General features: G+C 53.2%; 1 protein-coding gene across 1 annotated transcript in view; it reads right to left on the bottom strand.

The window, feature by feature from the left end:
* Positions 1 to 235: 235 nt before the first annotated feature.
* The window catches only part of RANBP10 (RAN binding protein 10), a 53742-nt gene continuing 42190 nt past the window's right edge, over positions 236 to 11787 (bottom strand). Inside the window, exons 6-14 of the mRNA XM_070398921.1 lie at positions 11338 to 11522; positions 8276 to 8388; positions 6717 to 6825; positions 6458 to 6606; positions 6057 to 6264; positions 5245 to 5366; positions 4598 to 4743; positions 4201 to 4312; positions 236 to 3736 (exon numbers count right to left, since the gene is read on the bottom strand). Coding sequence (XP_070255022.1) covers positions 3606 to 3736; positions 4201 to 4312; positions 4598 to 4743; positions 5245 to 5366; positions 6057 to 6264; positions 6458 to 6606; positions 6717 to 6825; positions 8276 to 8388; positions 11338 to 11522 — 1275 coding nt within the window. The 3' untranslated portion in view covers positions 236 to 3605. The remainder of the gene's footprint in view (positions 3737 to 4200; positions 4313 to 4597; positions 4744 to 5244; positions 5367 to 6056; positions 6265 to 6457; positions 6607 to 6716; positions 6826 to 8275; positions 8389 to 11337; positions 11523 to 11787) is intronic.

Here is an 11787-nt window from a genome sequence, read left to right as displayed (position 1 = left end):
AATTTTTTGAAGATGAATTTGCTTTTTCTTTGTCTCAGATGAAAGCTATTTTGGGGGAGAGAATTAAGTACCTATCCTCTTTGGGGTCTTGAAACGTCTAGAGTCCTTGAGGCACCAGGGGCCTAGGCACTTGAGAGGTGGGCTGAGAAGAGGCCAAACCCCCTCTAGGACACGGTATGCCACACAAGGGGTGCCAGCTTCAGTAAGACCCAAAGAGAGACCAGACACTCGTGACTGCTCATGGATGTGTATTTTAATAAAAATAATTCTGTCAAAATACAACAGGAGTTTTTTCATCTCTCAAGTACAATTTAATAGGATGTTTTGTGTTAGAATTCTCTCTAAACCCTCCCACACCCACAAGTTTCATGCTAATGCCAACTATCAACTTGCGAGGACAAAGGCAGAACCAGTGTGCACAATGTGGAGGACGTCTGTGTCAGCTGTAGTTACTAAGGGAGGAAAACCCTATACAAAAAGGCGGCGCCTCAGGCAGCCAGAATCCACAATCTGGCCACAGGTCCGGGTGCACAGGACTGGTGGTCAAGCAGGGCTCTGCTGCCCAGCTGCCACGCAGCATGCATACCTGAGTTGTGAGCAACCATAGGAACTTTCAGCTCGGACAGTTCTCTGCCTCATCTTCTTTGTGCTTGCTTACGGGGTAGGAAGGCGCTGGGTGGCCAGGCAATCCCCACTTCTCTATCTTAGTGACCCCTTTTAGAAGGCCTGCGCCTAGCCACAGACCCATGTGGGTGAGGATCAGGGGTCTGGCTTTCTTTGTGTGGTCTGCCAGTTTTCATCCACTCTGGAAGGAGCAATCATTTGGTGGCATGAGGAGAAAAGGCAAGGAAGGCTGTTCTCTCAGGGCTGGACAACCCAACAGGGCTAAGTCTTCCTCCTGACCCTTTGGGTCAAGTCCGGTTCTTCACCAGGGCTCCTCCCAGCTGCCTCCCCCACTCTCAGCTCCTGGAAGCAGGCTGGTAGGATGGGGTGTGCATAAGGGGCTCCTCTGGCTGGCAGGCAGGCAGGCCTGGACTATCAGCAAGACAGTGGGCTCAAGCAGCTTGGTTTTGGTCCTCTCCACGGCTTGTGGGGCAAAGGCTTATGTCCCAATGGTAAGCTGTCCAACTGGGACAGAGAGCCCCTCTGGAGAGGAACAGAGTAAACAACTTGGACTCAGCTGAAACAGTGAGATAAGGCACAGAAAATGGGGAGATGGCCATGGGTACTGAGTGCAAGCCAGGCGGACAACCAACCCCAAGCAGCACACAGCTGTCCCGGACCCTCCTGGGCCCTCTCTCAGATGCTCCACAGCCCAAGCCCAGGCACCTATCCCCATCCCTGACACACCCCTGAAAGTACCAGCTGCTCAGACACTGCTGGAGGCCTCCCTAACACTGCTGAGCCTAACCCCTCACCGGCCATTCAGCTTTAGGACTTAACAGTGTTGCCCAACCCAGAGGATGAGATTAGTCCCGACTCTGGCACAAATCTGCTATGTGACTTTGGCCAACTTACTTAACCTCCTGGACCTGTTTCCTTATCTGTAAAAGGAGAGGATTAATGGATCAGATGTTCTCTGTACCCCATCCCAGCTGCAAAAGCCTCTGCTTTTAATTCCCAAACCTTCTTGGCTCTGGCCATTTTAACAGACTGATATTTCCAACCTCTTGGGTTTGGGAGTTAGGCATCCCTAGACCTGCACAGGATGTTTCCTTTACAGACAGGACAACTCCCTGATGGGCCATTGTCTGTGGGCCGCCAGCTGCCTTGGTGGGACCAAGAAAAAACAGCAGCCTATAGAATCACATCCCAAGGCAGAACTCTAAGACAGCACAGGGCCAGGATCCCGACCCATCACCAGCAACTGGTCCAACTCAATCGTTTCTCTTGTTGTCCAACTGTGGGCTCAGCAAGGCCTGAGTGACACTGAGTATCTCAGGCCATCCCAACCATTCCTGTGTCCATGGACAGAGAGCAGCAGCTTGCCCAGGCCAGATCGAGGCAGGGACTGGAAACTCAACTGTGGACCTCGTTCCTTTGCAGGGACTGCTTGTGTGCTCCTGCCCACTCTGAAGCAGGTGGAGCAATCCCAGTCCCTCCTGGTGCTCCTCTGGGTAGACCGCCTCCCTTTCTTCTCCCCTGGGCTGTCAGTCCTCGAAGCAGATGGCCCACCCACGTCCTGGAAGCCATTGTAGCCCTTCCTTTCCCGATTTCCGGATGACAGTACCAGGACTGTTTTGCCCCTACCAGCCGTAAGGATCCATCTGATGGGGCTGGTGGGACATTTGTAAAGCCCGTGAGGTCCCTTCCTCTGGCCAGCAAATACTCAAAACAGTCTTTCTGAGAGTGGCTGGGGCCAAACTGCAGGGAGCTGCCTGGCACAGCTGCAGTGAAGCCTGGCCTAGAGGGTCAAGGCTTCTATCCACTCCAGCGACCAGCAGCCCAAGAATCTGCCTCTACAAGGTCCTGGCTTTTCAACAGAAAGCATGGATTCCATCAGAGCTGTGCAGAGCCAGTGAAGATCCAGGCAGGAAGCAGGCCCTGTACTCAAGGGTCTCTGTCCTGGGAATGGAGACTTCTTCCCCGCAGTCTGACACACGGCAGCTCTCAGGTCGAAGGCAGGAAGTTTCCAGGCAATCAATTTAGAGTAAATGACTTATTTGGCCACCTTAACAAGTGAAGGAAGGATGTTGAAAAGGGAAGAGAGAGGTGCAAGGAAGGCAGTGAAAGGCAGGGTAAAATGGTAGATAGTGTGCTGGTCAAGAACCCTCTACTCCCTTGCTTTGTTGTGAGGCTCTGTGTCAACTCTTCTCTTCTCTGGACCCCTGGCACTCTGCTCAGTCTGACTCTCAGGGGCCTGGGGACCCACAGCTCTTCGATTCTGCAGACCAGCTTAGCCTGCCCTGCCCACTAAGTGCCACTGTCCGTGCCCCCGTCCCCCACACAAGCCTAATGCGCTTCCTTAAGCTGCAGCTGGGCCTGTAGCTCAACAAAGGGAAGCCTGAAATAAATCACTAGGCTGAGGTTACAGAGATGATTCTTTTTTAATGAGTTGGACTCAAATAAAAACATATGGTGTCTGGACAGCCTCACTCAAGAGGTGCTGGACCACTAACACTACGATAAATACTGTGTCTTTTTTAATATATATATATTTATATATATATATATAATCTCATTTTTTTACTTATGAAAATAATAAGCTATCACCAACTTGGATAGGCTTCATCACTAAATTAGCAGAAACCAGCTCAGCACAAACTCTCCAGAGATAAATACTGGTGGCTCAGTCAGGAGGAAAAAAATAAAGTTTAAAAAACTCCAACCCCTCTCAAAACAAAACCCCCATTTCAAAGTAGGCGCTACAAGAGAGTAACCAGCCAATACTGTGTCATAGGCCGCTGCATGTGGAGGTGGGTGTGGGGGGAGAGAGACTAAAGGTGGGGAAAAAGGATGGAAAAGAAAGGAAAAGAAGGTGAGGAGGCCAGGCAAGAGTGGACTCTGCCCATGGCTTTCAGGTCCCTGCGCCAGATGCCTATGGAGGGCTGGGCTCCAGCCCTGGGGCCAAGAGAGGGCCAAGTGGGGCCAGCCAGCATGGTCAGCTAGTGCAAGTAGTCGTCGACTCTGGCAAAGGAGCAAGATCCCAGGCCCGCTCGGGCCATAAGCCGTAGACATTCAGATGCCTGGCCCAGGGCGAGCATCAGAGGGGGCTGCTTTGGCAGGTTTTGAGACTCTGTGGAAGAAAGACAAGGCCTGGTCACTGCCCTGCCCAGGGCTTGGGCCCAGATCAAAATTTCCTTGGGAACAGAAGGGTGTATGTAGGGGGTGAGGGGCAGGGGGGTGGGGTTTGAACAAAATCTCTTGAAACAGAGTGTTCATGTCTGTGTGTGTCCCAGCCACCAGGCCATGACCCTGCAGCCATGCCAGAAACCAGAGGACCTTTGCTTTCTTCAGAGCAATGGGCTGACCTGGGTCCACGGTCACAACCTGGGCCCATCACAATCTACTCAGTTAGGCGGAGGGAGGTAAGGATTTAGGTTCAGCCATGTCAGCCCAAGAGTCCTGTGGGCCACCAGAGAGCTCCTGGGTAGAGCTCAATGCCCTGATTTGGACAAACATCAGCAATTCCTAGGGAGAAGAGGGAGGGGGCACCCATGTACTCATGGGCAAGCTTCTATTTTTATTAGATCCACTTACCTAAAATAGCACTGTTGAGGGCAGCGCACACAGGCTCCCTCTGGATGGGGTCAAGCTGCTGGCCAACTGGGCAGCTCCAGGGGTCTGAGTATGCCAACAGGCTAAAAGCATCCTAAGGGACAGGGCACTCTTGAGAAGACTGTGGCACACACTATACACACACCTCTGTGACCCTCAGTGAGGGTACAACACACCCCATTGTTGGGTCAGGGAGGGTTGTGGCCTCCCTAGAGCCTGGAGAGGGTGGGATACACCCTGGATGTCCCATTTCCCGTTGCAGACTTGACTGGAGCCCACTCTGTCCTGGTGCTGCTGTCCCGAGGACCCTCCCAGAGTCACCATGCCTCCATTACCAAACGGGGGCCCTCTCTGGGTGAGGGCCTGACTTGTTCTGTACCTGCAGCATCTCCGTGTGGGCCAAATTCTTGCCATACTCCCTGCCCAGCTGCTCACTCAGTGCCTGCAACTCGCGGCCAAACAGGATTATCCTTTCTGTGGCAGCCTGGTTGCCCCCACAGAGCTGCCGCCGAGGATGCCCATCATCTGCACCCAGAGTCCAGCAGAGAACACATCAGGAGGAGTGAGGAGAGAAAGGGAGGACTTGAGGGAGGACACCAAAGAGAACATGGCAAGAAGGACCTTGGGGTGGGGGGTACAGCTTCTGCCAGAGGCAAGTGAGGGCTGGGAGGAGCAGGTGGACCACCGTAGCTGAGGTGCTCTTAGTCCACCTAGCACATGCTCTGGGAGTCAGCTCCAAAGCTTTCCCTCTCCCTACCCTGTACAGATACAGGGGAGCTCATAACAGTGCCCACTCTCACCAACTCCCTCTAGCCCCAAACGCAGGGGCCCTGGTCTTGGCAATAGGCCAGGGCCTTCCCACCTCAAGCATCCATTAATGGACTGGCTAAGGAGGCAGTGAACCAGGTCTACCTAGAGCCTCTCAAGCTGCCAAAGCCTGCCCTTCCCAATCCCCTCCCAGGGGGAAGGGGCATCTGGACTGAGTGTTGCCGCCCATGGAACACCATGCTGGAGCACGGCCCTCACCCATGCTGGACTCATCGGTCTGCAGGTCCTCATGCTTATAGGCACCATTGACGATGCGCGTGGACATGCTCTCCAGCACACCATTGGGGTAATGCTCCGCCTCCATCTCCATCTCACTGTCGCTGTGGAGAAGGGTTGAGGTGGGAGTTGGCCAAGGTGATGTGGTTGTAGCAGCTTGTTTGGGCCTCCTATAGCTGTGCTGTGGGTTAACTGAGGGCTCCTAGGAGCATCTAAGGACAGCTCTGGCTTCCCAGGCTCCAACACTTGGCCCCTCCTGAGATACCAGCCAGAGGTCTGTCATCTGATTCTCACTCTTGTCCCAATGCTGCCTCTGTGACCCTCCCCTTGCTGATTCTCCTCCGAGTTGGCACACTCCTAATCAGCCCCCACCCCCAAATGACAGGAGCCTGTGAGGCCCAACAGGCATCTCTTCGGGACCCGAACCCTAAGGCCACTTGTATCTGTAGCCTAAAATCCCTGCCTGACCAACCTGGGTGACCACAAGCCAAGCCCAGTAAAAGTGCCTTCAGTATATGTTGGGGGTTCTAAGGCCTGGTCTCTCTGGGAGACCACATTCTCAGCCTGGCAGTGCGGGTGCCTCTGGATAAAGAGAGGACAGAGTAAAGTGGCAGTTGAATCATGGTAGGGCCAAAAGACGGAGCCAATGCCTGGCGGGTCAGCAGCTACTACTCCAGGTACAGACTGGGATGGAGGTGGAGGAGGAAGTGCAGGGGGCAGCACTCAAAAGACAGGCTGCAGTGGGCCCAGGTGGCACAGAGCAGAAGGCAGGAAGAAGAAGCTAAGACAGGCACCTGGTCTCTTGGTTACTGGTGCTGCTGTGGGGCTGGGACTTGGTGGAATCTGTTGAGTTGGACTCGGAATAATTGACGGAGGATGGGGACGAGGAGGAAGAGGAGGACGCGGAGGAGGACGAGGAGGAGCTGGGCGCGGGGTATTTACTGTGGTTCTGTTTGCTCTTGGAGGATGCGATGCCATTGCTGCAGCTGGGACTATCTGCACCTGTAAGCCAGGGAACATTCAGAAGAGGAGGGGCAACTTGCCATCAAGCAGGGCCCTGGGAATGACTATAGGGGTCCCATCTCCCTCTCCCAAGCCCAGCAGTGAACCCTAAGCCCAGCCCAGGGAAGGGTATTGTAAGTGGACTTTCTTCTCCACACCAGTATTTCCCAGAGCCCTCTGGAGAGTGGCTGACCTGTGTTGTGCATGTGGGAACTACTGGGGCCGTGTCGGGGGCTGAGGCTGGGGGAGCCAGGGTAGCTGTCCTGGGACTTGGGGCTTCGGGAGCTCAAGCTGCGGACCTCACTGTCAGTCCCATTCACCATCTCCACAAACTGTCGGCACCTGCAGAGGGAGCGGAGCGGCACTGCTCTGGGCTCGGTCCGGGTTGCATGTTCCCACCACCATCTGAGAAGGGCTGGGCTATGGGGGAGCTGGTAGGCCCCAAAACTTACTTGAGCATGAAGAGCAGGTTGGGGTTGTGCTCTAGCAGCCCTGGGTAGAAGCGCTGTGTGGTCTCAATGGCCTCACCCACACGGCCCTCCAGTACCAACTTCTGGATCTCTGCAGAGAGCAAGAACACGGCAGTGAGAGGGGGGCTACAAATGGTCCTCACAGCTGCAGCCTGCAACTGCCAGCCCTGAGCACAGACCAGCCGGCAGCCAGGTGGGCTGGCTCAGAGCGCTATGCCAGTTGAGATGCTCATAGAAGAGGCTGAAGAAAGAACCTGGCCATCCAGCCCCACAATAGACCCTGGTTTCTGCCAAGCGTTGGGAGTCCTCAAAGAATAAGGGAAAAACAGAGCAGGGACTCTCAGCCCAGCGGCAACAGGGTGAGTTTGGAGGCTTGTTCCTATGAAGTACAGGTCACCAGAGTCTGGGTTGGGGGAGGGGCACTGGCTGTTGGAACATGATGGGGGGATTGGCACCCAAGCAGTTCGGTGACCCTAGGAGCTCCTCTTCAGACAGATTTCTTCTTTCAGGCCTCACAGGGGAGGGGCAATGGAGGGCACTGGTTTCTGGGCCAGAGCCCATGTCTTGGCAGTCTTCAGGGGCGGCAGCATGCTCCCTGCCGGGAGAGATCATCATCCTCCTCACACTGGCATCTCTGACGTTGACACCTCTCAGGCATCAGCATCTTGCTCTTGCCCTGGGGCCTGGTGCGTCTTGCTGGAGCGACTTCCGGGTCTGAGACTCTCATTCATAGATCCCAAGTCTGGGATCCCTTTCCGTCTGTCTGGATGGGCGTAGCTTCTCTGGGAGACACAGACACATGCACATACACAGAGATGGCAGGCTCAGAGAGACGCAAGCAGGCACACACAGACACACATGTCCACACATACCCATTCTCCCTCACTCTTCTCTTCTCTTCCTACCTCTTTCCTGGGCCCTGTTCCCCTTTGTATAATACCCTCTTTCCATAAACGAGCCCCATAGTACACAGGCCAGTCTGAACACCAGGAAAGCTTCCTTTGGCTCCTGCCTTTGGTTGTCTGCAAAGGGCAGGACCAGAGGTGGGGAACAGAGACGGGTGCTAACACAGCAGCCACTGAGCATCATATTTCACACTGATTACTTCAGTCCTCTCTATGGCCAGGAGAAGGCAGAACTACCAAAGGTGAGCAAATGGTGTGAAAGGAAGGACATCCGTCCATGATGCAAACATACTCTTGTCAGAAGACCATGAACAAGCTGCTGAGTAGAAGCCAGGATTCAGGGGGGAGGAAGCACGGGGGGAGTGAGGTCCAGCCAGCCAGGCCAGCAGAGTGTGCGTTAGGGAGGTGGCACTGTGACATTCCCATACTGCCAGACTGTCCATCTGGGCAGCGCTGTCTTGAAGGAGGGACAGAAGCAAGGCCTGGGGCTGGGTTGGGGCTCTGGGCTGGTCTCCTGGTGGTGAGGACCAGAGCTGAATGGAATCCTGGCAGGTCACTCAGGCTGGCATGAGCCAGGCAGCAGAGTTAGGGGCAGGTGAGGGAGGGAGGGAGAGGGGAGAGGAGAATCAACCTTACTTTGTCTGTTCTTTATGGACGCTTGCTCTTCCTGAATCGGGGTTTCAGTCATTCGGGCAAAAGCTGTGGCTGTGGCACAATACCCATGATGCACCAGGTAAGATGAGACCATGCTAGAAGAAAGGAAATGCTCAGGTGACACTCAAGAATTGCATTTCTCGTAGTTACCAAATAGTCACAAGGATGTAAAGTACAGCATAGGGAATATAGTCGATAATATTGTAATAACTGTATATGGTATCAGGTGGGTACTTGAAATGTCAGGGGCACCACATTGTAAAGTATGCGACTGTCTAACCACTATGCTGGGCACCGGAAATTATAGAAAATAATATTGACTGTAAACTGTAATTTTAAAATGTTAAAAAAAAAAAAGAACTGCATTTCTCACTGACCACCTGATGAGACAATTTCCCTGTTAGGTCTTCCCTAAACACATCTTAGAGGTGCAACTTCCACAGAATGAGAACAAAGAGGTTAAAACAAAAATGAAAACTTCCCCCAGTGCTTATGCAGTCAGGCTGGGCTGGGGCGGGTCACATCTGTCCTCACGGCTGGAGGAGTGGCTGCAGTTTCTCTGGGATATGCTGCCCACACGTGGGCAAGCACGGTAACAAAATCACACACACCATCTTAGAGCAGCAGCTGCCTGCTGTGAAATGTGGCAAGTTCAGAGATGGTCAACAGTTCCTGAGGGCTTCCTGGAAAGGCAGCCTGCCAAGCGGTCTGGCAGCTGCCCAGCCAGGGAGAATGCACGCCACGTGCATACCTTCTACAGACACAGGAGCTCCTCTGTGGGCTGCCCTACGTGCCTGGCAGGAACATTCTAGCTCACCAGGCAAACTTGGCCCTCAGGGTGCTGGTTCTAAAGGGTCAAGAGGAGCTAACCCACGAATAAGTTCCTCCTCATAGGTCACAATTCAGGGCCCTGGGAAGCCAAGATAACAGGCAACAACATGGCCAACAGGAGCACAATCTTTGGAAAATAGTCCTGAGAAGCCCAAGGCCCAGCAGCCGTTTAATCCCACGTGTGCGTGTACACACATGTAGAGCAGAAGGAAGAGCCCTCACATGTGATGTGTAGAGGAGGTGAATACTTTGGCTTGTGCATGTGACAAATGGCACTATTACAGTTGCCAGACACATGCCTGAAGGGCTGTCATGAGGAAGGCACAGAAGTTTGGGTGCCCCTTGTGTTTCAGGGGGGTAAATGAGATGATATACATAAAGTGCCCAGCACAAAGTAAGAAGTCAATAAATACAGCCTCTTATTATGAAATTATGTATCTTAATGCTATATTCTAAGTAATAATTCTTTTTTAAAAAAATATTTTTTTGATTTCAGAGAGGGAGAGAAAGATAGAAAAATCAATGATGAGAGACAACCATTGATTGGCTGCCTCTTGCACGCCCCACACTGAGGATCAAGCCCGCAACCCAAGCATGTGCCCCAACTGGGAATTGAACCATGACCTCCTGGTTCACAGGAAGACACTCGACCACTGAGCCAAGCCAGCTGGGCAGTAATAATTCTTATCGGCAAAATTTTTTGATGACACATGTTTGGGACGACACTAAAATGCCCAGTCACTTTGATTCAATAATTCCACTACTTGAAAGGGCACCAAGAAAATGATCTTTTTTCTAAAATGATTTTATTGACTTGAGAGAGAGACAGGAAGGGAGAGGAAGAGACAGAAAACAGCAAGGAGAGAGAAACATTGATCCACTGCCTCCTGCATGTCCCCTACTGGGGATGGAGCCACAACCTGGGCATGTGCCCTGACTGGGAATCAAACCATGACCTCCTGGTTCAAGAGTTGACGCTCAACCACTGAGCAACACCAGCCAGGCAAAAAAATCATCTTAATTAAGAAAAACTCTATGTACAAAAGGGTATCTACACAAGCAAAACACAGAAATTAACCTGAACCTCCCACCAAGGGAAGCCAGTCAAGGAGCTTGTAGCAAAATTTGTCTCCTAGATAATATAGCCATTAACAATGTTCATAAAACGAACACAAGTTATATGCAGGTGTTGGCAAATACTACCTATGAACACACACAGGCACACAGATACACACATGTAAACAAGTACACCCACGTGCTGAGCCCAGGCCCTGTAAGCTGAGAGTATCAGTCCTGCCCCCACACAGCTGGGGCAGCTCCGCCTCTCCCTTTGCCCATCCCAGCAAGTGTGCTGCAGGGACAGGCACTGAGCGGCCCTCCGAGGATGAGCTTCCTGTTAGCTCTGGGGGCTGGGAACAAAACGTAGCAGTGCTGCTCTTCCTGAGAAGGGTCTGGCCACCTCGCCCTACCTCAGCTCTCCCTAGGGCTTGGCTCAATTTCAATCCCTCAAGAAAGGAAAACTACACAAAGAAACCAACCCAAGGGACCGCATGGCTAGTGGAAGCCTAGCCCTTCACTGCCTATCCTTGGGAGCCAAGCTAACAAGCTAACCCTCCTCCTGGCAGAGTGGGTACTGGTCATTGCCTCACTCAGGCCTGCAACTGGTAAGTGGAAGAGAGACCCAAACCTGACCTCCCTTGGGATTCTCAGCAAGACTGGCCTCCAGGACAGCCTGGGAATTAATCAGCCAAGAGCTGGCTAGACTGTCTTCCTGCCACCACTGACATGGATGCCTGAGACTTAGCTGGATGCTGACCCTGAAAAGTGACCTCAGGCCAGAATTATGGCATGATAGATACTCCCTAAGGTGAAAATAAATCTACAGAGGAAGAAACCAGATGGCATCCTAGGACATCCTCTGCAAAATCACCCGGGGAGGCAAAACAGCCCTGCTGGTGATATTACATATGGAGCCATGAGATCCAGTTGGGGGGCAGGGGAAAAAGGTTTAATTAACAGGAAATCTGGAGAACTGAATGGGAGCCACCCATCAGATAAGGGGGAAGCAGAACAGCAGCAGGCAGAGTCATCTGGGAGAGCTTTCAGGAAGGAAACTACCCACTGGAGTTCATAAGAGCAGTACAGGGGCCTACAGGACAGTGAGGCCCCTGGGATGGGGCAGGGGTGGGTAAGGGCAGGAGCAGGGCACTCACTTCTGTAGCACCGCCTGCCACTCGCCAAGCCGGGCACTGATGGGGAAGCAGTGGACAGTGCCCTGGACCTTGGCACGCCACTCCCGCATGTAGTCCTCAATGTCAAACAGGAAGGGCTGCTGCCCAAAGTTGGCGTCCACAATCTCCCCAGGTGTCTGCAGGCCTACGGTGGGGTAGAGGTTGGCCTGAGGAGGAGAATGAAATGTCAGTCAGGCCGTGAGGGCAGCGGGGCGTTAGGCCTCGCCTCGCCTCCGGGGCAGAGCAAGAACACACGGCTTGGCTCCCACAGGCTGCTGCTCTGGCTGTGAGAGAACTGCAGCAAGACTGGAGGTGGCAGCGCTGAGCCACATTCTGCCCACCTCCCTACCAGACACTAGTCCCCAAAACTTGAGGGAAAAAGCAAAAGCAAAGCAAGCCAGGCCCCACATGGAGTCTCCTTCCCTAAATCAG

This window comes from Myotis yumanensis, unplaced genomic scaffold, assembly GCF_028538775.1.
Source record: "Myotis yumanensis isolate MYYU_CA2020_CCGP unplaced genomic scaffold, mMyoYum1.0.hap1 SCAF_18, whole genome shotgun sequence".
In the NCBI taxonomy this organism is placed as follows: domain Eukaryota; kingdom Metazoa; phylum Chordata; class Mammalia; order Chiroptera; family Vespertilionidae; genus Myotis; species Myotis yumanensis.
The sequence above is the reverse complement of the archived record's forward strand: the minus strand, read 5'-3'. Positions and strand labels throughout refer to the sequence as shown.